A 25,994-nucleotide genomic window follows, 5' to 3' on the forward strand; every position below is an offset into this window, starting at 1 on the left:
CGGTTTTCCCTTCTCAATATGGCGGCGGCCGCTGGGAGGCGGGATCGGAGCCGGAAGCGCAGTGTCACGTGGCTCCAGATCAACCAATCGCCGCGCACTTCCGGGGTGTGTCCGCCATTGGCGGGAGATCCTCCGCGGGGTACGGGCGGCTGGGGTGAGTTCGTGAGGGGAAATTTGGGCAATATTGGGGTTTTTTTGGGAGTTTGGGGTTTTTTCGGGCTCTTGGCGAGCTTTAGAAGCGTCTCGGGGGGTCTCCGCGGAGTTTTGGGGGGATTTGGGGGGTCCTGAGGCCGGGGGCGGCGGCGCGGGAGCCGTGAGGGGACGAGAGGGGGAGGGGCGGGCTCTGAGGGGTCTTTGGGGTCCCTGAGGGAACTTTGGGGTCTCCGCGGATTTTGGGGCTCCCAGAGGGTTGGGGGGGGGGTGGCCCTGAGGGGTTTTGGGGGTCCCTGGGGGTCTTTAGGGGTCCCCATGCTTGGGGGGGGTTCCCTGGGGAGGCTCCCCGGTGTTTCGGGGGTTCTGGGGGGGGTCTTTGAGGGGTCCCTGAGGGGATTTGGGGCTCCCCAGGATTTGGGGTGCCCCCGGTGTGGGGGAGGGGTCCCAGCATTGCGACCCCCGCACCCCAAAATTCCCAACTTTCATCCCCCTTCAGTCCCATGGAGGCTCCGAAGCGCCCGGGGACCCCCGGGGGTCCCTCTGGGGGCCCCAAAAAATTCCGGGGGGGCCCTGGAGGGGGTCCCAGAGCCCCGTCCCAGTTCGAGGAGGAGCTGGCGCAACTGGGAGAACTGGAGGAGCTGGAGGAGGAGCTGGAGATGGGGGGGGAGGGGCCCCCCCCGGACCCCGAGAGCCAACCCAGCGGTGAGGGGGGGGTTGGGGGGGGTTTGAGGGGGTTTGGGGGGGATGAAGGGGGTTTGGGGGATTTTTGGGGGAGATTAAGGGGGTTTGAGGGGATTTTGGGGGGGATTAAGGGGGTTTGGGGGAATTTTGGGGGAGATTAAGGGGGTTTGAGGAGGACTTGGGGGGTGTTGAGGGGTTTGGGGGGAGATTAAGTGGCTTTGGGGGGTTTGGGGGGGATTTGAGGGATTCTGGGGGGATTAAGAGGGTTTGGGGGGGTTTGGGGAGGATTTGGGGGGGATGAAGGGGATTTGAGGCGATTTGGGGGGGATTGAGGGGGTTTAGGGAGGATTTGGGGGAGTTTTGGGGGAAGTTGAGGGGTTTGGGGGAGGATTAAGGGATTTTGGGGGGTTTAAGGGGGTTTGGGGAGGGTTTGCAGAGAATTTCGGGGGGGGTTGGGGGGATTTTGGGAGCATTAAATGAGTTTGGGGGAATTTGGGGGGGATTGAGGGGGTTTGGGGGGTTTGAGGAGGATTTGGGGGTGTTTGAGGGGTTTTTGGGGGGTTTTAGGGCAGTTTTGGGGCTCTTTGGGGTGATTTTGGGTAACCTGGGGGTGTTTTGGGGTATCTGGGATGGTTTTTGGGGATGCTTTGGGGTAACTTTGGGGTACCTGGGGTGATTTTAGGGATATTTTGGGGTACCTGGGGTGATTTGGGGGTACCTGGGGTGGTTCTGGGGACATTTTGGGGCACCTGGGGTGATTTTGGAGACGTTTTGGGGTACCTGGGGTGACTTTGGGGACATTTTGGGGCACCTGGGGTGATTTTGGGGTACCTGGGGATATTTTGGGGTACTTGGGTTGACTTTGGGGACATTGTGGGGTACTAGGGGTGATTTTGGGGATACTTTGGGGTCACTTTTTGGGTGCTCTCGCCCCCCAGGAAGTTTCTTTGTGGGAGAGGTGCCCCCCAAGTGGCGCCGGCCGGCCCCTCCCCCACAGCCCCCCGAGACCCTGCAGTTCCTGCAGCTGGACATCGACCACTACGTGGGTCAGGCACCCCAAAAACCCCCCAGAACCACCCCAAAAACCCCCCTGGCACCCCCCAAAACCCCCCCAAAAAACCCCAAAATCCTGGGAGGCAAAAAAACCCCCAGAAACCCCAAAAATTCCCCCCTCCCGGATCCCAAAAATCCCTCCCAAAACCCCCCTGGAACCCCAAAAATTGCCCCAAAATCCCCCCAACTCCCCCCAAATCCCCCCAAAATCTCCCAAAATCCCCCCAAAATCCCCCCAAATCCTTCCCAGGATTCCCCAAATCCCCCTAAATCTCCCAAATCCCCCCAACATCCCCCCCAAACCCCCCTAACTCCCCCCAAATCCCCCCAAAATCCCCCCAAATCCCCTCTAAATCTCCCAAATCCCCGCAAACCCCCCAAAATTCCCCCAATCCCCCCCAAATTCCCCCTAAATCTCCCAAATCCCCCCAAACTTCCCAAAATCCCCCCAAATCCCTCCTAAGTCTCCCAAAATCCCCCCAACCCCCCCCCCTAAATCTCCCAAATCCCCCCTAAATCTCCCCAAATCCCCCCCAAACCCCCCCAAATCCCCCAAACCCCCCCTTAAATCTCCCAAAATCCCCCCAGAACCCCCCCAAACCCCCCAGGATTCCCCAAATCCCCCCTAAATCTCCCAAAATTCCCCCAAAATCCCCCCAAACCCTCCAGGATTCCCCAAATCCCCCCTAAATCTCCCCAAATCCTCCCCAAATCCCCCCAAATCTCCCCTAAATCTCCCAAAATCCTCCCCAAATCCCCCCCAAACCCCCCCAGGATTCCCCAAATCCCCCCAAATCTCCCCTAAATCTCCCAAAATTCCCCCCAAATCCCCCCCAAACCCTCCCAGGATTCCCCAAACCCTCCCAGGATTCCCCAAATCCCCCCAACCCCCCCCAATCCCTGTTTTTTAGGGCTCCCTCCCGAGGGGTTCCCGGGGTGGCCCCACCCCTCCCCCATCCTGCGGATGTTCGGGGTGACCCGCGAGGGGCTCAGCGTCTGCGTCCACCTGCACGGCTTCAGCCCCTACTTCTACGTGCTGGCACCGCCAGGTGGGACCCCAAAACCCCCCAGAATCACCCCAAAAGCACCCCAAAAACCCCGGCCCCAAAAACCCCCAAATTCCCCAAAAAAAACCCCGAAATCCTGCTCGAAACGGCTCAAAAATCCCCAAAATTGCCCTCAAAATGCCTTCAAAACGCCTCTGAGATCCCAAAATTTCCCCCCTTGGAAACCCCAAATCCCCCCAAAATCACCCTAAAATCACCCCAAAATCCCTGACCCCAAAAACCCCCAAATTCCCCCCAAAAAAAACCCCAAAATCCTGCTCGAAACGGCTCAAAAATCCCCAAAATCGTTCTCAAACTGCCTTCAAAACGCCTCTGAGATCCCAAAATTTCCCCCCCTGGAAACCCCAAATCCCCCCAAAATCACCCCAAAAACCCCGGCCCCAAAAACCCCCAAATTCCCCAAAAAAACCCCCGAAATCCTGCTCGAAACGGCTCAAAAATCCCCAAAATCGTTCTCAAACTGCCTTCAAGACATCTCTGGCATCCCAAAATTCCCTCCCCTGGAAACCCCAAATCCCCCCAAAATCACCCTAAAATCACCCCAAAATCCCCAACCCCCAAAAAAAACCCCGAAATCCTGCTTGAAACGGCTCAAAAATCCCCAAAATCGTTCTCAAACTGCCTTCAAGGCGTCTCTGACATCCCAAAATTCCCTCCCCTGGAAACCCCAAATCCCCCCAAAATCACCCTAAAATCACCCCAAAATCCCTGACCCCAAAAAGCCCCAAATTCCCCAAAAAACCCCAAAATCCCACTTGAAACGGCTCAAAAATCCCCAAAATCGCTCTCAAAGCGTCCCCAAAATTCCTCTGAGATCTCAAAATTCCCCCCCTGGAAACACCAAATCCTCCCAAAATCACCCTAAAATCACCCCAAAATCCCTGACCCCAAAAACCCCCAAATTCCCCAAAAAACCCCAAAATCCTGCTCGAAACGGCTCAAAAATCCCCAAAATCGCTCTTAAAATGCCTTCAAAACCCCCCAAAAATGGGAAAATCCCACCCCAAATTCCCCCTGAAATCCCCCCAAAAACCCCAAGCTTCCCCCAAAAAACCCCAAACTTCCCCCCAAAAACCCCAGCCCCCTCCCCCCATCCCGACCCCCCGAATTTGGGGGATTTTGGGGGAATTTGGGATTTCAGGGGGGAATTTTTGGGATTTTGGGCCATTTTAAGGGATTTGGGAGGGATTTTGGGGTGGATTTTGAGGTGGATTTGTTGGGATTTTTGGGGTGGATTTTGGAGTGGATTTGTTGGGATTTTTGGGGTGGATTTGATTTTGGGGTGGATTTTGGGGTGGATTTGTTGGGATTTGGGGTGGATTTGGGACATTTTGGGGTGGATTTGTTGGGATTTTTGGGGTGGATTTGTTGGCATTTTGGGGTAGATTTGGGGGATTTTGAGGGATTTGTTGGGATTTTGGGCTCTGGGCTGGGGGGGAATCCCCCCCAAACCCCACAGCCCCCTCCCCCCATCCCGACCCCCCGAATTTGGGGCGTTTTTGGGGTTTTTGGCAGGAGCGGCCCCGGAGCACCTGGAGGCGCTGGAGCGGGAGCTGGAGGCGGCGCTCAGGAGGGAGCCCCGGGCGGGCAACCCCAAATCCGGGCCCCCCAAAAACGTCCTGGGGCTGCAGCTGGTGCAGAAGCAGAGTGAGGAACCCCCCACCCCCCCAAAAAAATTTGGGATCCCAAAATTATCCCAGGAATTTGTCCCGGGATAGCGAAAAAAGCGGCGAAAATTGGTCCAAAATGGCCCCAAAACGGCTCGAAAATGGGCTCGAAAATGGGCTCGAAAATGGCCCCAAAATGGCCTCAAAAATGGCTCAAAAAAGGCCCCAAAATGGCTCAAAATTGGCCCTAAAAATGGGTCAAAAATGGCCCCAAAAATGGCTCAAAAATGGCCCAAAAAATGCCCCCAAAGTGGCTCAAAAATGGCCCCAAAATGGTTCAAAAATGGCTCAAAAATGACCCAAAAATGGCCCCAAAACCGCTCAAAATTGGCCCCCAAAATGGCCCCAAAATGGCTCAAAAATGGCCCAAAAAATGGCCCCGATGTGGCTCAAAAATGGCCTTGAAAATGGCCCCAAAATGGTTCAAAAAAGGCCCAAAAATGGCTCAAAAATGACCCAAAAATGGCTCAAAAAGAGCCCCAAAATGGCCTTAAAAATGGCTCAGAAATGGCCCCAAAATGGCTCAAAAAAGCCCCAAAGATGGCTCAAAAATGGCCCCAAAATCTCCAATTTTGAGGTCAAAACTCCTTTTGGGATCCCAAAAATCGTGGATTTTGGGGGGATTTTTTGGGAATTGTTTGGGGTGATTTTGGTGGATTTTTTGGGGCATTTCTGGAGGGTTTTTGGGGTAATTTTTGGGGTGATTTTGGTTGATTTTTAGGAGGTTTTGGGGCTGCTTTGGGGGTGATTTTTGGATGATTTTTGCGGTGATTTTGGTGGATTTTTGGGGCATTTCTGGAGGATTTTGGGGTAATTTTGGGACGATTTTTGGGGTGGCTTTGGGGCCATTTTTGGGGCATTTTTAGAGGGTTTTGGGGTCGGTTTTGAGTTGGTTTTTTGGGGCATTTTGGGGGCATTTTGGGGGCATTTTTAGAGGATTTTGGGGGTGGTTTTGAGTTGCTTTTTTGGGGCATTTCTGGTGGATTTTGGAGGCATTTTTGGGTTGGTTCTGGGGTATTTTTAGGGGCTTTTGGGGCTGCCTTTGGGATATTTTTGGGGGATTTTTTGGTGCATTTTGTGCTGGTTTGGGGGATATTTTTGGGGTCTTTCCGGGCAGTTTTGGAGCGTTTTCAACACCGTTTTTGGGGTGGTTTTGGTGCATTTTCGCCGGGTTTTTTTAGGGAATTTCACTTTTTTGGGGTTTTTTTTTTTGGGGTGACCTTCTCCCCCTTTCCCCTCTCCCCCCCCAGGTATTTTGGGGTTCCACGGGGGTGCCCAGGTGCCCTTTGTGCGGGTTGGGGTCTCCCTGCCCCGCCTGGTGCCCCCCGCCCGGCGCCTCCTGGAGCGGGGGCTGCGCTGGGGGGGGCTGGGGGTGCACCCGGCCCCCCCCTTCGAGGCCAACATCGACTTCGAGATCAGGTAACCTCCCCAAAAAACCCAAAATCCCCAAATCTGACCCCCCCCCAAAAAAACCCCAAAAAATTCCGCCCCAGAACACCCAAAATCGGAGTTTTTCACAGCGAACCTGACCCAAAAATCGGAGTTTTTCGCAGCAAACTTGACCCCAAAAGCCCCAAAATCGGAGTTTTTTTGTGGCAAACCTGACCCCAAAAACCCCAAAATCGGAGTTTTTTGGTGGCAAACCTGGCCCCAAACCCCAAATCCGACCCCCCACCCCAAAAAAATCTGGTCCTCCCCAAAAATTCCACCCCAAAACTTCCTAATTCCGCCCAAAAGTCCCCAAATTCTGCCCCAAAAACCTCCAAATTCTGCCCCGAAAACCTCCAAATTCCACCCAAAACCCCCCAATTTCCACCCCAAAACCCCCAAATTTTGCCCCAAAAACCCCGAAATTGGAGTTTTCCACCTCAAATCTGACCCGAAATACCCCAAATCTGACCCCAAACACCCCAAATTTTACCCCCAGCCCCTTTTTGCCCTTTCCAAGGCCTCCAAAATCCCCCCAAATCCCCCAAATTTCCCCCTCCCAGCCCCATTTTACCCCCCCAAAACCCCCAAGTTTTTCTCCTGCCCCCCACAAACTTCACCCCCCACCCCAAATTTCCCCCCCAAATCCCCCAAAATTCCCCAAAGCCCCTAAATTCCTCCCCAAACCCCCATATTTCCCCCTCCCAGCCCCACTTGACCCCCCAAAATTCCCCCAAAATCCCCCCTAAACCCCCAAGTTCCCCCCCTAAACCCCCAAATTTCCCCCTCCCAGCCCCATTTTACCCCCCCAAAACCCCCAAATTTTTCTCCTGCCCCCCCAAACTTCACCCCCACCCCAAATTTTCCCCCCAAACCCCCAAAATTCCCTGAATTCTTCCCCAAACCCCCAAATTCCCCCCTCCCAGCCCCATTTGACCCCCAAAATTTCCCCCAAAACCCCCTAATTTCCCCCCTTAAACCCCCGAATTTCCCCCTCCCAGCCCCATTTTACCCCCCCAGAACCCCCAAATTTTTCTCCTGACCCCCCAAACTTCACCCCCCACCCCGAATTTCCCCCCCAAATCCCCCAAAATTCCCCAAATCCCCCCCAAATCCCCCCAAATTCCCCCCACAGGTTCATGGCCGACTCGGGCCTGGTCGGCTGCTGCTGGGTGGAGCTGCCCCCGGGGGGGTTCCGCTGGCGGGGGGACCCCAAAACCCCCCCGGGGACCCCCCAACCCCCCCCCCGGGGACCCCCAAATCCCCCCCGGGGACCCCCAAAAGCCCCCCCGGGACCCCCCCAAGGCCACCCTGTGCCAGCTGGAGGCCGACGCCGACTGGGGGGGGCTGCGGGGCCACCCCCCCGAGGGGCCCTGGCTGGGGCTGCCCCCCCTGAGGGTGCTGAGCTTCGACATCGAGTGCGCCGGCAGGAAGGGTACTGGGAGCACTGGGAGCCACTGGGAGGGACTGGGAGGGGACTGGGAGCGAGTTTGGGGGGGGTTTGGGTGGGATTTGGGGGCACTGGGAGCACTGGGGGGCACTGGGAGCTGGGGCTGCCCCCCCTGAGGGTGCTGAGCTTCGACATCGAGTGCGCCGGCAGGAAGGGTACTGGGAGCACTGGGAGGGACTGGGAGCGAGTTTGGGAGGGAGTTTGGGGGCACTGGGAGGGCACTGGGAGCACTGGGGGACACTGGGAGCACTGGGAGGGACTGGGAGGGGACTGGGAGAGAGTTTGGGGGCACTGGGAGGGACTGGGAGCACTGGGGGACACTGGGAGCACTGGGGGGCACTGGGAGCTGGGGCTGCCCCCCCTGAGGGTGCTGAGCTTCGACATCGAGTGCGCCGGCAGGAAGGGTACTGGGAGCACTGGGAGCCACTGGGAGGGACTGGGAGGGCACTGGGAGCGAGTTTGGGGGGGGTTTGGGTGGGATTTGGGGGCACTGGGAGCACTGGGGGACACTGGGAGCTGGGGCTGCCCCCCCTGAGGGTGCTGAGCTTCGACATCGAGTGCGCCGGCAGGAAGGGTACTGGGAGCACTGGGAGCACTGGGAGGGACTGGGAGGGGACTGGGAGCGAGTTTGGGGGCACTGGGAGGGACTGGGAGCACTGGGGGACACTGGGAGCACTGGGGGGCACTGGGAGCTGGGGCTGCCCCCCCTGAGGGTGCTGAGCTTCGACATCGAGTGCGCCGGCAGGAAGGGTACTGGGAGCCACTGGGAGGGACTGGGAGCAGGATTGGGGGTACTGAGAGGGAGTTTGGGGGCACTGGGAGGGCACTGGGAGCACTGGGGGGCACTGGGAGCTGGGGCTGCCCCCCCTGAGGGTGCTGAGCTTCGACATCGAGTGCACCGGCAGGAAGGGTACTGGGAGCCACTGGGAGGGACTGGGAGCAGGATTGGGGGTACTGAGAGGGAGTTTGGGGGCACTGGGAGGGCACTGGGAGCACTGGGGGGCACTGGGAGCTGGGGCTGCCCCCCCTGAGGGTGCTGAGCTTCGACATCGAGTGCGCCGGCAGGAAGGGTACTGGGAGCACTGGGAGGGACTGGGAGGGGACTGGGAGGGAACTGGGAGGGAGTTTGGGGGGGGTTTGGGTGGGATTTGGGGGCACTGGGAGCACTGGGGGACACTGGGAGCTGGGGCTGCCCCCCCTGAGGGTGCTGAGCTTCGACATCGAGTGCGCCGGCAGGAAGGGTACTGGGAGCACTGGGAGCCACTGGGAGGGACTGGGAGGGAGTTTGGGGGCACTGGGAGGGACTGGGGGCACTGGGAGCTGGGGCTGCCCCCCCCTGAGGGTGCTGAGCTTCGACATCGAGTGTGCCGGCAGGAAGGGTACTGGGAGCACTGGGAGGGACTGGGAGGGGACTGGGAGCACTGGGAGGGAGTTTGGGGGGGATTTGGAGGCACTGGGAGGGGACTGGGAGCACTGGGAGGGACTGGGAGGGAACTCTGGGAGGGAACTGGGAGCACTGGGAGTGGACTGGGAGCACTGGGAGGGACTGGGAGGGAGTTTGGGGGGGAATTGGGGGCGCTGGGAGCCGCTGGGGGCGTCTCAGGGGCGGAATTTGGGCGGATTTGGGGCACTTTTGGGGCAGTTTTGGGACATTTCGGGGCAGTTTTGGGGTTTTTTGGGGGTGCATTTGTTCGGTTTTTGGGGTCCTGGGCTCGATTTTGGGTGTCTTTGGCTCAATTTTGGGTTTTTTAACCCAATAGCGCAAGTCTCAGTGGGGTCTCTTGAGCTGCAGTTGCACTTTTGGGTCACCAGGAGGCGCCGCAGGGGCGGAATTTGGGTGGATTTGGGGGCTTTTGGGGCATTTCGGGGGGGTTTTGGGGGTTTTCGGGGTGGATTTTGGGGTTTTTTGGGGTGATTTTTCCGATTCTGGGACCCCCAGGGGTGTTCCCGGAGCCGCAGCAGGACCCGGTGATCGCCATCGCGGCCGTGGCGCTGCACCGGGGGCGCCGCAGGGGCGGAATTTGGGCAGTTTTGGGGCATTTCAGGGCGGTTTTGGGGCATTTCGGGGCGGTTTTGGGGCATTTCGGGGTGGTTTTGGGGTTATTTTGTGGGGGCATTTTTCGGTTTTTGGGGTCCTGGGCTCAATTTTGGGTTTTTTAACCCAGTAGTGCAGATCTCAGTGGGGTCTCTTGAGCTGCAGTTGCACTTTTGGGTCACCAGGAGGCGCCGCAGGGGCGGAATTTGGGCGGATTTGGGGCATTTCGGGGTGGATTTGGGGCATTTCGGGGCGGTTTTGGGGCATTTCGGGGTGGATTTGGGGGTTTTCGGGGTGGATTTTGGGGTTTTTTGGGGTGATTTTTCCGATTCTGGGGCTCCCAGGGGTGTTCCCGGAGCCGCAGCAGGACCCGGTGATCGCCATCGCGGCCGTGGCGCTGCACCGGGGGCACCGCAGGGGCGGAATTTGGGCGGATTTGGGGCATTTCGGGGTGGATTTTGGGGTTTTCGGGGTGGATTTTGGGGTTTTTTGGGGTGATTTTTCCGATTCTGGGGCCCCCAGGGGTGTTCCCGGAGCCGCAGCAGGACCCGGTGATCGCCATCGCGGCCGTGGCGCTGCACCGGGGGCGCCGCAGGGGCGGAATTTGGGCGGATTTGGGGCATTTCAGGGCGGTTTTGGGGCATTTCGGGGCGGTTTTGGGGCATTTCAGGGCGGTTTTGGGGCATTTCGGGGCGGTTTTGGGGTTATTTTGTGGGGGCATTTTTCGGTTTTTGGGGTCCTGGGCTCAATTTTGGGTTTTTTAACCCAGTAGTGCAGATCTCAGTGGGGTCTCTTGAGCTGCAGTTGCACTTTTGGGTCACCAGGGGGCGCCGCAGGGGCGGAATTTGGGCGGTTTTGGGGCATTTCGGGGGGGTTTTGGGGCATTTCGGGGTGGTTTTGGGGGTTTTCGGGGTGGATTTTGGGGTTTTTTGGGGTGATTTTTCCGATTCTGGGGCCCCCAGGGGTGTTCCCGGAGCCGCAGCAGGACCCGGTGATCGCCATCGCGGCCGTGGCGCTGCGCCAGGGGGCGCCGCAGGGGCGGAATTTGGGCGGATTTGGGGCATTTCGGGGTGGATTTGGGGCATTTCGGGGCGGTTTTGGGGGTTTTTGGGGGGGCATTTGTTTGGATTTTGGGGTCCTGGGCTCGATTTTGGGTGTCTTTGGCTCAATTTTGGGTTTTTTAACTCAGAGGGGTCTCTTGAGCTGCAGTTGCACTTTTGGGTCACCAGGAGGCGCCGCAGGGGCGGAATTTGGGCGGATTTGGGGCATTTCGGGGTGGATTTGGGGGTTTTCGGGGTGGATTTTGGGGTTTTTTGGGGTGATTTTTCCGATTCTGGGGCTCCCAGGGGTGTTCCCGGAGCCGCAGCAGGACCCGGTGATCGCCATCGCGGCCGTGGCGCTGCGCCAGGGCGCCCGGGAGCCCTTCCTGCGCGTGGTGTTCTCGCTGCTGCCCTGCGCCCCCCTGAGAGGAGCCACGGTCAGGAGCTTCGACACCGAGAGGGAGCTGCTGCAGGTGCGCTTTGGGGCCAAAAACAGGGATTTTGGGGCTTTGAGAGGGCTGGGGAGGGGTTTGGGGAGGTTTTGGGGGGATTTTGCGGCGGTTTGGGGCAGTTTTTGAGGGGTTTTGGGGCGGTTTTTGGGGTCTCGGGGGAGGCAGCATCAGGGGTTTTGACACCGAGAGGGAGCTGCTGCAGGTGGGGTTTTGGGGCCAAAAACGGGGATTTTGGGGGTTTGAGAGGGCTGGGGAGGGGTTTGAGGGGTTTTGGGGAGGTTTTGGGGTGGTTTGGGGGGTTTTGGGGAGGTTTTGGGGCAGTTTTTGAGGGGGTTTGGGGTGGTTTTTGGGGTCTCGGGGGAGGCAGCGTCAGGAGCTTCGACACTGAGAGGGAGCTGCTGTAGGTGGGGGTTTGGGGCCAAAAACGGGGATTTTGGGGGTTTTGGGGGGTCTGAGAGCGCTGGGGTGGGGTTTTGGGGGGGTTTTGGGGCAGTTTTTGAGGGGTTTTGGGGCAGTTTTTGGGGTCTCGGGGGAGGCAGCGTCAGCAGCTTCGACACCGAGAGGGAGCTGCTGCAGGTGCGGTTTGGGGCCAAAAACGGGGATTTTGGGGTTTTTTGGGGCTGGGGAGGGGTTTGGGGAGGTTTTGGGGGGATTTTGCGGCGGTTTGGGGCAGTTTTTGAGGGGTTTTGGGACAGTTTTTGGGGTCTCGGGGGAGGCAGCATCAGGGGTTTTGACACCGAGAGGGAGCTGCTGCAGGTGGGGGTTTGGGGCCAAAAACGGGGATTTTGGGGGTTTGAGATGGCTGGGGAGGGGTTTGGGGGGTTTTGGGGAGGTTTGGGGCAGTTTTTGAAGGGTTTGGGGCAGTTTTTGGGGTCTCGGGGGAGGCACCATCAGGGGCTTCGACACTGAGAGGGAGCTGCTGTAGGTGGGGTTTTGGGGCCAAAAATTGGGATTTTGGGGGTTTTTTGGGGCTGGGGAGGGGGTTGGGGGGTTTTGGGGGGTTTTGGGGCCGTTTGGGGCGGTTTTTGAGGGGGTTTGGGGCAGTTTTTGGGGGGATTTTGGGGCAGCTTTTGGGGTCTCGGGGGAGGCACCGTCAGCAGCTTCGACACCGAGAGGGAGCTGCTGCAGGTGGGGGTTTGGGACCAAAAACGGGGATTTTGGGGAATTCTGGGGGTTTTGGGTATTGGGGAGGGGTCCTAGTGGGGTTTTGGGGGATTTGGGGAAGTTTGGGTGTGGTTTGGGGGGAGCGAGCGAGGCCGGCAGCAGCTGAGGGGCAAAACTTGAGGAAAAATCTTGGGAATTTGGGAAATTTGGGGAATTTGGGGTATCCGGGGTATGGGGGAGGGGTCCCAGAGGAGGTTTGAGGCTCCCAGGTGAATTTTGGGGGGCTCCCCAGGTGAATTTTGGAGGGGTCCAGGTGAGTTTTGGGGTGAGTTTTTGAGGCTCCCAGGTGTTTTTAGGGCTCCCTGGGTGAATTTTGGGGCTCCCTGTGTGAATTTGGGGCTCCCTGGATGAATTTTGGGGCTCTCCAGGTGAATTTTGGGGCTCCCTGGGTGAGTTTTGGGACCTCCAGGTGAATTTTGGGGCTCTCCAGGTGAATTTTGGGGCTCCCTGGGTGAATTTGGGGCTCCCTGGATGAATTTTGGGGCTCCCAGGTGAATTTTGGGGCTCCCTGTGTGAATTTTGGGGCTCCCTGTGTGAATTTGGGGCTCCCTGGATGAATTTTGGGGCTCTCCAGGTGAATTTTGGGGCTCCCTGGGTGAGTTTTGGGACCTCCAGGTGAATTTTGGGGCTCCCTGGGTGAATTTTGGGGCTCCCTGTGTGAATTTGGGGCTCCCTGGATGAATTTTGGGGCTCTCCAGGTGAATTTTGGGGCTCCCTGGGTGAGTTTTGGGACCTCCAGGTGAATTTTGGGGCTCTCCAGGCGAATTTTGGGGCTCCCTGTGTGAATTTGGGGCTCCCTGGATGAATTTTGGGGCTCTCCAGGTGAATTTTGGGGCTCCCTGGGTGAGTTTTGGGACCTCCAGGTGAATTTTGGGGCTCTCCAGGTGAATTTTGGGGCTCCCTGGGTGAATTTGGGGCTCCCTGGGTGAATTTTGGGGCTCTCCAGGTGAATTTTGGGGCTCCCTGGGTGAATTTGGGGCTCCCTGGATGAATTTTGGGACCCCCAGGTGAATTTTGGGGCTCCCTGTGTGAATTTGGGGCTCCCTGGATGAATTTTGGGGCTCTCCAGGTGAATTTTGGGGCTCCCTGGGTGAGTTTTGGGACCTCCAGGTGAATTTTGGGGCTCTCCAGGTGAATTTTGGGGCTCCCTGGGTGAATTTGGGGCTCCCTGGGTGAATTTTGGGGCTCTCCAGGTGAATTTTGGGGCTCCCTGGGTGAATTTTGGGGCTCCCAGGTGAATTTTGGGGCTCCCTGGGTGAATTTGGGGCCTCCCAGGTGAATTTTGGGCCTCCCCAGGTGAATTTTGGAGGGGTCCAGGTGAGTTTTGGGGTGAGTTTTTGAGGCTCCCAGGTGTTTTTAGGGCTCCTTGGGTGAATTTTGGGGCTCCCTGGGTGAGTTTTGGGACCCCCAGGTGAATTTTGGGGCTCCCAGGTGAATTTTAGGACCCCCAGGTGAATTTTGGGGCTCCCAGGTGAATTTTAGGGCTCCCTGTGTGAATTTTGGGGCTCCCCAGGTGTTTTTGGGGCTCCCGGGTTAGTTTTGGGACCCCCAGGTGAGTTTTGGGACCCCCAGGTGAATTTTGGGACCCCTGACCCCCCTTTTTTCCCAGTCCTGGGCGGAGTTCGTGCGGATCGTGGACCCCGACGTGGTCACGGGCTACAACATCCACAACTTCGACCTTCCCTACCTGCTCCAGAGGGCCCAGGTGCTCCAGGTGAGACCCCAAAACTCCCCCGAGCCCCCCCAAAAAACCCCGGGCTCACAGGGACCCCCAAAAACCCCCCAAATCCCCCAAAATCCTCATAAAATTGCCCAAAATCCCCCCCAAAATCCTCACAAAAATCCCCCAAAAAGCCTCACAAAAATCCCCCAAAAATCCTCATAAAATCCCCCAAAAATCTTCACAAAAATCCCCAAATCCCGCCCGCCCTCCCTGCTCCAGGTGAGACCCCAAAACCCCCCTGAGCCCCCCAAAAAACACCTGGGACATTCCTGGGACCCCCCCAGGTGCCCCCAAACCCCCCCCAGGTGCCCCCAATTCCTCCCAGGTGCCCCCAGTTCCCCTCCCGGTGCCCCCCAGGTGCCCCCAGTTCCCTTCCAGGTGCCCCCAAACCCCTCCAGGTGCCCCCAGGTGCCCCCAATTCCTCCCAGGTGCCCCCAATTCCCCCCCAGATGCCCCCAATCCCCCCCAGGTGCCCCCAATTCTGCCCCAGGTGCCCCCAAACCCTCCCAGGTGCCCCCAATTCCCCTACAGGTGCCCCCAAACCCCTCCAGGTGCCCCCCAGGTGCCCCCAATTCCTCCCAGGTGCCCCCAATTCCCCCCCAGATGCCCCCAATCCCCCCCAGGTGCCCCCAATTCCCCCCCAGGTGCCCCCAATTTCCCCCCAGTTCCTCCCAGGTGCCCCCAACCTCACCCCAGGTGCCCCCAGTTCTGCTCCAGGTGCCCCCAAACCCCCCCCCAAGTGCCCCCAAACTCTCCCAGGTGCCCCCAGTTCCCATCCAGGTGCCCCCCCAGGTGCCCCCAAACCCTCCCAGGTGCCCCCAGGTGCCCCCAATTCCCCCCCAGTTCCTCCCAGATGCCCCCAACCTCCCCCCAGGTGCCCCCAAACTCTCCCAGGTGCCCCCAGTTCCCATCCAGGTGCCCCCCAGGTGCCCCCAATTCCCCCCAGATGCCCCCAGTTCCCCACCAGGTGCCCCCAATTCCCCCCCAGTTCCTCCCAGGTGCCCCCAACCTCACCCCAGGTGCCCCCAGTTCTGCTCCAGGTGCCCCCAAACCCCCCCCCAAGTGCCCCCAAACTCTCCCAGGTGCCCCCAGTTCCCATCCAGGTGCCCCCCCAGGTGCCCCCAACCCCCCCCCAGGTGCCCCCAAACCCTCCCAGGTGCCCCCAGGTGCCCCCAATTCCCCCCCAGGTGCCCCCCGAAGCCCCCCCAGGTGCCCCCAACCCCCCCCCAGGTGCCCCCCAAACCCTCCCAGGTGCCCCCAGGTGCCCCCAATTCCCCCCCAGGTGCCCCCCGGAGCCCCCCCAGGTGCCCCCAGGTGAGTGCGGTGCCCGGTGCCCGCAGGTGCCGTCGTTCCCGTACCTGGGCCGCGTGCGGGGGGTGCCCTCGCAGGTGCGGGAGGCGGCGTTCCAGTCGCGCCAGCTCGGCCGCCGGGAGGGCAAGGCCGTCACCACCCCGGGCAGGGTGACGCTGGACATGCTGCAGGTGAGCGGGCACACCTGGGCACACCTGGGCACGGCTGGGAGGGGCTGGGGGCACAGCTGGGCACAGCTGGGCACGGCTGGGAGGGGCTGGGGGCACAGCTGGGCATGGCTGGGAGGGGCTGGGGGCACGGCTGGGCATGGCTGGGCACGGCTGGGAGAGGTTTGGGAGCACCTGGGAGGGGTTTGGGCACTGCTGGGAGGGGCTGGGGCACACCTGGGCACGGCTGGGAGGGGTTTGGGAACACCTGGGAGGGGTTTGGGAACACCTGGGAGGGGTTTGGGCACAGCTGGGCACAGCTGGGAGAAGTTTGGGAGCACCTGGGAGGGGTTTGGGCACAGGTGGGAGGGGCTGGGGGCACACCTGGGCACGGCTGGGCACAGCTGGGCACAGCTGGGAGGGGTTTGGGAGCACCTGGGAGGGGTTTGGGCACTGCTGGGAGGGGCTGGGGCACACCTGGGCACGGCTGGGAGGGGTTTGGGAGCACCTGGGAGGGGTTTGGGCACACCTGGGAGGGGTTTGGGCACAGCTAGGCACACCTGGGAGGGGTTTGGGAGCACCTGGGAGGGGTTTGGGCACACCTGGGATGGGTTTGGGCACACCTGGGCACAGATGGGAGGGGCTGGGGCACACCTGGGAGAGGTTTGGGAACATCTGGGCACACCTGGGCACAGCTGGGAGGGGTTTGGGCACCGCTGGGCACACCGGGGAGGGGTTTGAGAACATCTGGGCACACCTGGGCACAGCTGGGCAGGATATGGGCACACCTGGGTACAGCTGGGCACACCTGTAAGGGGTTTGCGAACACCTGGGAGGGGTTTGGGCACACCTGGGGCACACCTGGGCACAGCTGGGAGAGGATTGGGAACATCTGGGCACACCTGGGCACAGCTGGGAGGGGTTTGGGCACAGCTGGGCACACCTGGGGCACACCTGGGCACACCTGGGCACACCTGGGGCACACCTGGGCACACCTGGGGCACACCTGGGCACACCTGGGCACACCTGGGCACACCTGGGGCACACCTGGGCACACCTGGGTGCAGCTGGGCGGGGTTTGGGCACAGCTGGGCACAGCTGGAGGAGGGCACGGTCCCCCTGGCCGGGCTGCAGGTGAGCCGGGGGTTCCCCAGGTGGGGTTTGGGGGGGTTTTTCCAGGGCATTTTGGGGGTTTTTTTTTTGGGGGGGGTCCCGGGAGGGATTTTGGGGCGATTCCGGGCGGTTTTGGCTCCCGCCAGGTGCTGCTGAGGGAGCACAAACTCCGCTCGTACTCCCTGAACGCCGTCAGCGCCCACTTCCTGCACGAGCAGAAGGAGGACGTCCCCTACGGCATCATCACCGAGCTCCAGGTGCCCCAAAAACCCCAAAACGGCCCCAAAACGGCCCCAAAATCACCTGTGTCCCCTAGGGCATCATCACCGAGCTCCAGGTGCCCCAAAAACCCCAAAAACGGCCCCAAAACGGCCCCAAAATCACCTGTGTCCCCTAGGGCATCATCACCGAGCTCCAGGTGCCCCAAAAACCCCAAAAACGGCCCCAAAACGGCCCCAAAATCACCTGTGTCCTCTATGACATCATCACCGAGCTCCAGGTGCCCCAAAAACCCCAAAAACGGCCCCAAAAACGGCCCCAAAATCACCTGTGTCCTCTATGACATCATCACCGAGCTCCAGGTGCCCCAAAAACCCCAAAAACGGCCCCAAAACGGCCCCAAAATCACCTGTGTCCTCTATGACATCATCACCGAGCTCCAGGTGCCCCAAAAACCCCCAAAACGGCCCCAAAACGGCCCCAAAATCACCTGTGTCCCCTACGGCATCATCACCGAGCTCCAGGTGCCCCAAAAACCCCCAAAACGGCCCCAAAACGGCCCCAAAATCACCTGTGTCCCCCAGGGCATCATCACCGAGCTCCAGGTGCCCCAAAAACCCCAAAAATGGCCCCAAAATGGCCCCAAAATCACCTGTGTCCTCTATGACATCATCACTGAGCTCCAGGTGCCCCAAAAACCCCAAAAACGGCCCCAAAACGGCCCCAAAATCACCTGTGTCCTCTATGACATCATCACTGAGCTCCAGGTGCCCCAAAAACCCCAAAAATGGCCCCAAAATGGCCCCAAAATCACCTGTGTCCCCTACGGCGTCATCACCGAGCTCCAGGTGCCCCAAAAACCCCCAAAACGGCCCCAAAACGGCCCCAAAATCACCTGTGTCCCCCAGGGCATCATCACCGAGCTCCAGGTGCCCCAAAAACCCCCAAAACGGCCCCAAAACGGCCCCAAAATCACCTGTGTCCCCCAGGGCATCATCACCGAGCTCCAGGTGCCCCAAAACCCCCCAAAACGGCCCCAAAACGGCCCCAAAATCACCTGTGTCTCCTATGACATCATCACCGAGCTCCAGGTGCCCCAAAAACCCCAAAAACGGCCCCAAAACGGCCCCAAAATCACCTGTGTCCTCTATGACATCATCACTGAGCTCCAGGTGCCCCAAAAACCCCAAAAATGGCCCCAAAATGGCCCCAAAATCACCTGTGTCCCCTACGGCGTCATCACCGAGCTCCAGGTGCCCCAAAAACCCCCAAAACGGCCCCAAAACGGCCCCAAAATCACCTGTGTCCCCCAGGGCATCATCACCGAGCTCCAGGTGCCCCAAAAACCCCCAAAACGGCCCCAAAACGGCCCCAAAATCACCTGTGTCCCCCAGGGCATCATCACCGAGCTCCAGGTGCCCCAAAACCCCCCAAAACGGCCCCAAAACGGCCCCAAAATCACCTGTGTCTCCTATGACATCATCACCGAGCTCCAGGTGCCCCAAAAACCCCAAAAACGGCCCCAAAACGGCCCCAAAATCACCTGTGTCCTCTATGACATCATCACTGAGCTCCAGGTGCCCCAAAAACCCCAAAAATGGCCCCAAAATGGCCCCAAAATCACCTGTGTCCCCTACGGCGTCATCACCGAGCTCCAGGTGCCCCAAAAACCCCCAAAACGGCCCCAAAACGGCCCCAAAATCACCTGTGTCCCCCAGGGCATCATCACCGAGCTCCAGGTGCCCCAAAAACCCCCAAAACGGCCCCAAAAACGGCCCCAAAATCACCTGTGTCCTCTATGACATCATCACCGAGCTCCAGGTGCCCCAAAAACCCCAAAAACGGCCCCAAAACGGCCCCAAAATCACCTGTGTCCTCTATGACATCATCACTGAGCTCCAGGTGCCCCAAAAACCCCAAAAACGGCCCCAAAACGGCCCCAAAATCACCTGTGTCCTCTATGACATCATCACTGAGCTCCAGGTGCCCCAAAAACCCCAAAAACGGCCCCAAAACGGCCCCAAAATCACCTGTGTCCTCTATGACATCATCACCGAGCTCCAGGTGCCCCAAAAACCCCCAAAACGGCCCCAAAAACGGCCCCAAAATCACCTGTGTCCTCTATGACATCATCACCGAGCTCCAGGTGCCCCAAAAACCCCCAAAACGGCCCCAAAACGGCCCCAAAATCACCTGTGTCCCCTACGGCATCATCACCGAGCTCCAGGTGCCCCAAAAACCCCCAAAACGGCCCCAAAACGGCCCCAAAATCACCTGTGTCCTCTATGACATCATCACCGAGCTCCAGGTGCCCCAAAAACCCCAAAAACAGCCCCAAAACGGCCCCAAAATCACCTGTGTCCTCTATGACATCATCACTGAGCTCCAGGTGCCCCAAAAACCCCAAAAACGGCCCCAAAACGGCCCCAAAATCACCTGTGTCCTCTATGACATCATCACTGAGCTCCAGGTGCCCCAAAAACCCCAAAAACGGCCCCAAAACGGCCCCAAAATCACCTGTGTCCCCTAGGGCATCATCACCGAGCTCCAGGTGCCCCAAAAACCCAAAAACGGCCCCAAAACGGCCCCAAAATCACCTGTGTCCTCTATGACATCATCACTGAGCTCCAGGTGCCCCAAAAACCCCAAAAACGGCCCCAAAACGGCCCCAAAATCACCTGTGTCCTCTATGACATCATCACTGAGCTCCAGGTGCCCCAAAAACCCCAAAAACGGCCCCAAAACGGCCCCAAAATCACCTGTGTCCTCTATGACATCATCACTGAGCTCCAGGTGCCCCAAAAACGGCCCCAAAACGGCCCCAAAACGGCCCCAAATGTCACCTGGGGGTCACCTGGGGTCATGACCAAGCTCCAGGAGCCCCAAAAACGGCCCCAAAACGGCCCCAAAATCACCTGTGTCCCACAGGGCGTCATCACCGAGCTCCAGGTGCCCCAAAAACCCCCAAAACGGCCCCGAACGGCCCCAAATGTCACCTTGGGGTCACCCGGGGTCGTTGCTCAGTTCCAGGAGCCCCAAAAACGGCCCCAGGGGCGGCCCCTGTGCTCAGCGGTGTCACGGTGACGTCACGGTGACGTCACTGATGCCCCCAATGCCGTCATGGTGTCACGGTGATGATGTCACAGCGACGACGTCACTGATGACGTCACGGCTGTCCCCAGAACGGTGACGCGCAGTCCCGCCGCCGCCTGGCGCTGTGATGGCATCACACTGATTATGTCACAGTGATGACGTCACACAGATGACGTCACTGATGACATCATTGGTGTCCCCTCAAGGTCCCCAGAACGGCGACGCTCAGTCCCGCCGCCGCCTGGCGCTGTTACGGTGTCACACCGATGGTGTCACAGTGATGATGTCACACTGATGATGTCACCGATTACGTCACTGATGACATCATTGCTGACATCATTTCCGTCCCCAGAACGGTGACGCTCAGTCCCGCCGCCGCCTGGCGCTGTGCTGCCTCAAGGACGTGCTGCTGCCGCTGTCCCTGTGGTGGTGATGGTGTCACAGTGATGATGTCACACTGATGATGTCACTGATGACATCACTGATGACGTCACTGCTGTCCCCAGAACGGTGATGCTCAGTCCCGCCGCCGCCTGGCGCTGTGCTGCCTCAAGGACGCGCTGCTGCCGCTGTCCCTGTGGTGGTGTCACAGTGATGCTGTCACAGTGATGCTGTCACACTGATGATGTCACAGTGATGATGTCACACTGATGATGTCACACTGTTATCACACTGATGACGTCACTGATGACGTCATTTGCCCCCCCCAGAATGGTGACGCGCAGTCCCGCCGCCGCCTGGCGCTGTGCTGCCTCAAGGACGCGCTGCTGCCGCTGTCCCTGTGGTGGTGTCACACCGATGGTGTCACACTGATGGTGTCACAGTGATGCTGTCACACTGTTATCACACCGATGACATCACTGATGACGTCACCGATGGCGTCATTTGCCCCCCCAGAACGGTGATGCTCAGTCCCGCCGCCGCCTGGCGCTGTGCTGCCTCAAGGACGCGCTGCTGCCGCTGTCCCTGTGGTGGTGTCACAGTGATGCTGTCACACTGATGATGTCACCGATGACATCACTGATGACGTCACTGATGACGTCATTTGCCCCCCCAGAACGGTGACGCGCAGTCCCGCCGCCGCCTGGCGCTGTACTGCCTCAAGGACGCGCTGCTGCCGCTGTCCCTGTGATGGTGTCACAGTGATGCTGTCACACTGATGGTGTCACAGTGATGATGTCACACTGTTATCACACTGATGATGTCACACTGTTATCACACTGATGATGTCACACTGTTATCACATCGATGACGTCACTGATGACGTCATTTTCCCCCCCAGAACGGTGACGCTCAGTCCCGCCGCCGCCTGGCGCTGTACTGCCTCAAGGACGCGCTGCTGCCGCTGCGGCTGCTCGAGCGCCTGATGACGCTGGTGACGCTGGTGGAGATGGCGCGGGTGACGGCCGTGCCCCTCAGCTACCTGCTGAGCCGCGGGCAGCAGGTCAAGGTGGTGGCACAGCTCCTGCGCCAGGTGACAGTGGGCACACTCGGGGGGCACTTGGGGCCATTTGGGGTGATTTGGGGCCATTTGGGGCCATTTGGGGCCATGGGGTGACGGCCGTGCCCCTCAGCTACCTGCTCACCCGCGGGCAGCAGGTCAAGGTGGTGGCACAGCTCCTGCGCCAGGTCAGGGCACTTTTGGGGTGATTTGGGGTCATTTGGGGCCATTTGGGGCCATGGGGTGACGGCCGTGCCCCTCAGCTACCTGCTCACACGTGGGCAGCAGGTCAAGGTGGTGGCACAGCTCCTGCGCCAGGTGATGCTGGGGGGAATTTGGGGCCATTTCGGGACATTTGGGGAGGATTTGGGGACATTTCAGGGGGTTTGGGGCCATTTGGGGCCATGGGGTGACGGCCGTGCCCCTCAGCTACCTGCTCACCCGGGGCCAGCAGGTCAAGGTGGTGGCACAGCTCCTGCGCCAGGTCAGGGCACTTTTGGGGTGATTTGGGGTCATTTGGGGCCATTTGGGGCCATGGGGTGACGGCCGTGCCCCTCAGCTCCCTGCTCACACGTGGGCAGCAGGTCAAGGTGGTGGCACAGCTCCTGCGCCAGGTCAGGGCACATCTGGGGGGATTTGGGCACATTTGGGGCCATTTGGGGGGGATTTGGGGCCATTTGGGGCCATGGGGTGACGGCCGTGCCCCTCAGCTACCTGCTCACACGGGGCCAGCAGGTCAAGGTGGTGGCACAGCTCCTGCACCAGGTGACAGTGGGCACACTCAGGGGGCACATCTGGGGGGATTTGGGCACATTTGGGGACATTTGGGGCCATTTGGGGCCATGGGGTGACAGCGGTGCCCCTGAGCTCCCTGCTGAGCCACGGGCAGCAGGTCAAGGTGGTGGCACAGCTCCTGCGCCAGGTCAGGGCACTTTTGGGGGGATTTGGGGTGATTTGGGGCCATTTCAGGGGGTTTGGGGCCATTTGGGGCCATTTGGGGCCATGGGGTGACGGCCGTGCCCCTGAGCTCCCTGCTCAGCCGCGGGCAGCAGGTCAAGGTGGTGGCACAGCTCCTGCGCCAGGTGACAGTGGGCACACTCAGGGGGCACTTGGGGGGATTTGGGGTGATTTGGGGCCATTCCAGGGGGTTTGGGGCACATTTGGGGCCATGGGGTGACAGCGGTGCCCCTGAGCTCCCTGCTGAGCCGTGGCCAGCAGGTCAAGGTGGTGGCACAGCTCCTGCGCCAGGTCAGGGCACTTTTGGGGGGATTTGGGGTGATTTGGGTACATTTGGGAGGATTTGGGGCCATTTGGGGGCATTTGGGGGCATTTGGGGACGATTTGGGGGCATTTGGGGATATTCAGGGGGTTTGGGGGCCATTTGAAGGGATTTGGGGGACATTTGGGGAGGATTTGAGGACATTTGGGGAGGATTTGCGAGAATTTGGGGTACATATGGGGGGGATTTGGGGATATTTGGGGGCCATTTGGGGACATTTGGGGGGGTTTGGGGGGATTTGAGGACATTTGGGGAGGATTTGGGAGCATTTGGGGATATTTGGGGGGGGATTTGGGGATATTTGGGGGGATTTGGGGACATTTGGGGCACATTTGGGGGGGATTTGGGGACATTTGAGGGGTATTGGGGACATTTGGGGGATTTGGGGACATCTGGGAAGGATTTGGGGGGGATTTGGGGACATTTGGGGCACATTTGGGGGGATTTGGGGAGGATTTGGGGGAATTTGGGGGGCATTGGGGACATTTGGGGGGATTTGAGAACATTTGGGGAGGATTTGGGGGAGATTTGGGGATATTTGGGGGAATTTGAGGACCCTTGGGGAGGATTTGGGGGCATTGGGGGGGGATTTGGGGGGATTTGGGGACATTTGGGGACATTTGGGGGGATTTGAGGACTTTGGGGGGGATATTTGGGGCACATTTGGGGGGATTTGGTGAGGATTTGGGGCACATTTGGGACATTTTGGGAGATTTGGGGACATTTTGGGGGATTTGGAGGCATTTGGGAAGGATTTGGGGGGGATTTGGGGCCATCGGGGTCACGTGGGGCTGTTCTGGGCTGGTTTCTGGGAGGGATTTTTGGGGGGATTTTGGGGCGTTTGGGGGATTTTTTTTGGCGGTTTTGTGGGGGATTTTGGGATTTTTTTGGGGGGAGGTTTTGGGGGATTTCATGGAGAGTTTGGGGTCTCTTTTTGGGGATTTTTGTGGGATTTGGGGAGGGGTTTTGGGGTGAATTTGGGCGTTTTTCGGGGATTTTTGGGGCTTTTTTGGGGGCTGGTTTTCGGGGTGATTTTTGCGGGATTTTGGGCTGCTTTTGGGGTGAATTTGCAGGATTTTGGGGTGATTTTTTTCCCCTTCCAGGCCACGCAGGAGGATTTGGGGGAGGTTTTGGGGTCGTTTTTTGGGGTTTTTTAAAGGGAATTTTGGGGTGGTTTTGGGGTGGTTTTTTTAATGGGGTTTTGGGGATATTTTTGGGGTGAATTTGGGGGATTTGGGGTGACTTTTCCCCTCCCCCAGGCCATGCAGGAGGATTTGCTGCTGCCGGTGGTGAAGCCGGAGGGGGGCGAGGATTTCGAGGGGGCCACGGTGATCGAGCCCCTCAAGGGGTGAGTGGGGGGCACAAAAAACCCCCAAAATCCCCCAAAAGCTCCCCAAAAAAATCAAAAAAACCCTGAAAAAAAACCCCAAAAAATCCCTCCAACCCCCCCTCAAAAAAAGCCAAAAAAACCCCCAAAAATCCCTCAAAACCCCCTGAAAAGATCCCCAAAAATCCCTTTAAAAACCTCAAAAAAACCCCTAAAAGCTCCTCTAATAAAACCCAAAAAAACTCCTAAGTCCCCCCCTTCAAAAAAACCCCAAAAAATCCTTCAAAAACACCCTCAAAAACCCCCCAAAATCCTTCATAAAACCCCCCCAAAAAACCCCAAAAATCCCTCAAAAAGCCTTTTAACAAAAACCCAAGAAACTGGAGAAAAAACCCAAAAGCCCCCAAAAAATCCCCTCAAAAACCCCAAAAAAACGCAAAAAATTCCTCAAAAAAAACTTCAAGAAGCCCTTCAAAAGTATTTTAAAAACCCCAAAACCCCACAAAAAATCCTTCAAAAGACAAAAAAAAAATTCCTCAAAAAATCTCCTCAAAAACTCCCAAAAATCCCAAAAGATCCCTTGAAAAATGATAAAAAAATGTAAAAAACCTGAAGAAAATCCCCCAAACCTCCAGAAAATTCCAAAATCCCAAAATCTCCCAAAAGCCCCAAAAAACCCAAGAACCCCAAAACCCTGAAATCCCCAAAAACCCCAAAAATCTCCAAAAAAACCCCCAAACTCCCCCAAAAAACCTAAATCCCCAAAACCCCAAAAATCTCCAAAAAACCCCAAAATCCCCCAAATGCCCGAAAACCCCCAAAAACACCAAAACCCCCAAAATCTTGCAAAACCCTAAAATCTCCCTAAAAAACCCCAAATCCCCAAAAAACCCCAAAACCTCAAAAAACCCCAAAACCCCCAAAAAACACCAAAATCCCCAAAATCTCTCAAAAATCCCCAAAAAAATCCCCAAAACCCCCCAAATCCCAACCACCCAAAAACCCCAAAACTCCAAAAAACCCCAAAATCTCCAAAAAACCTCCAAACCCCCCAAAACCCCTAAAACCCAAAAAACCCCAAAATCCCCCCAAACCCCCCCCAAATCTGAACCGCCCAAAACCCAAAAAACCCCCAATTCCCCCAAATTTCCGAAAAGCCCCAAAAAACCCCAAAACCCTCAAAATCCCCAAAAATCCCCCCAAAACCCCCCCAAATCCCAACCCCACCAGAATCCCGAAAAGCCAAAAAATCCCAAAATACCCCAAAAGCCCCCCAAAACCCCCCCCAAGTCCCAACCACCCAAAAACCCCCAAAACCCCAAAAATCCCCAAAAATCTCTCAAAAATCCCCTAAAAATCCACAAAAACCCCCCCAAATCCCAACTCCCCAAAAACCCCAAAACCCCAAAAATCCCCAAAAATCTCTCAAAAATCCCCTAAAAATCCGCAAAACCCCCCCAAATCCCAACTCCCCAAAAACCCCAAAACTCCAAAAAACCCCAAAAAACCCCAAAATCCCCAAAAAACCCCAAAACCCTCAAAACTCTCAAAACCCCAAAAATCCCCAAATGTCTCTCAAAAATCCCCTAAAAATCCACAAAACCCCCCCCAAATCCCAACTCCCCAAAAACCCCAAAAAACCCCAAAAACCCCAAAAGCCCCAAAACCCCAAAAATCTCTCAAAAATCCCCTAAAAATCCACAAAAGCCCCCCAAATCCCAAGTCCCCAAAAACCCCAAAACTCCAAAAAACCCCAAAAAACCCCAAAATCCCCAAAAAACCCCAAAACCCTCAAAACTCTCAAAACCCCAAAAATCCCCAAATATCTCTCAAAAATCCCCTAAAAATCCACAAAACCCCCCCCAAATCCCAACTCCCCAAAAACCCCAAAACTCCAAAAAACCCCAAAAACCCCAAAATGCCCCAAAATCCCCTAAAATCCCCCCAAAATCCGCGCAGGTTCTACGACGTCCCCATCGCCACCTTGGACTTCTCCTCGCTGTACCCGTCCATCATGATCGCCCACAACCTGTGCTACACCACCCTGCTGGGCCCGGGGGGCGCCCAGAGACACGGGTCTGTACTGGTTTGTACTGGTTTGTACTGGTTATACTGGTCTGTACTGGTCTGGACTGGTCTGTACTGGTCTGGG

The 25,994-nt window shown here is 58.0% G+C and overlaps 1 protein-coding gene across 1 annotated transcript in view; it reads left to right on the top strand.

Moving 5' to 3' along the window:
• The first annotated feature begins 113 nt into the window (after positions 1–113).
• LOC138101570 (DNA polymerase delta catalytic subunit-like) overlaps positions 114–25,994 on the top strand; it is a 46,277-nt gene continuing 20,396 nt past the window's right edge. The window contains exons 1-15 of the mRNA XM_068999347.1: positions 114–154; positions 650–855; positions 1,773–1,880; positions 2,799–2,936; positions 4,470–4,601; positions 5,872–6,040; positions 7,185–7,250; positions 7,339–7,484; positions 10,881–11,047; positions 13,800–13,904; positions 15,254–15,394; positions 16,630–16,740; positions 21,078–21,269; positions 23,775–23,863; positions 25,802–25,918. Coding sequence (XP_068855448.1) covers positions 654–855; positions 1,773–1,880; positions 2,799–2,936; positions 4,470–4,601; positions 5,872–6,040; positions 7,185–7,250; positions 7,339–7,484; positions 10,881–11,047; positions 13,800–13,904; positions 15,254–15,394; positions 16,630–16,740; positions 21,078–21,269; positions 23,775–23,863; positions 25,802–25,918 — 1,883 coding nt within the window. The 5' untranslated portion in view covers positions 114–154; positions 650–653. The remainder of the gene's footprint in view (positions 155–649; positions 856–1,772; positions 1,881–2,798; positions 2,937–4,469; positions 4,602–5,871; positions 6,041–7,184; positions 7,251–7,338; positions 7,485–10,880; positions 11,048–13,799; positions 13,905–15,253; positions 15,395–16,629; positions 16,741–21,077; positions 21,270–23,774; positions 23,864–25,801; positions 25,919–25,994) is intronic.

This window comes from Aphelocoma coerulescens, unplaced genomic scaffold (genome assembly GCF_041296385.1).
Source record: "Aphelocoma coerulescens isolate FSJ_1873_10779 unplaced genomic scaffold, UR_Acoe_1.0 HiC_scaffold_340, whole genome shotgun sequence".
NCBI lineage: Eukaryota > Metazoa > Chordata > Aves > Passeriformes > Corvidae > Aphelocoma > Aphelocoma coerulescens.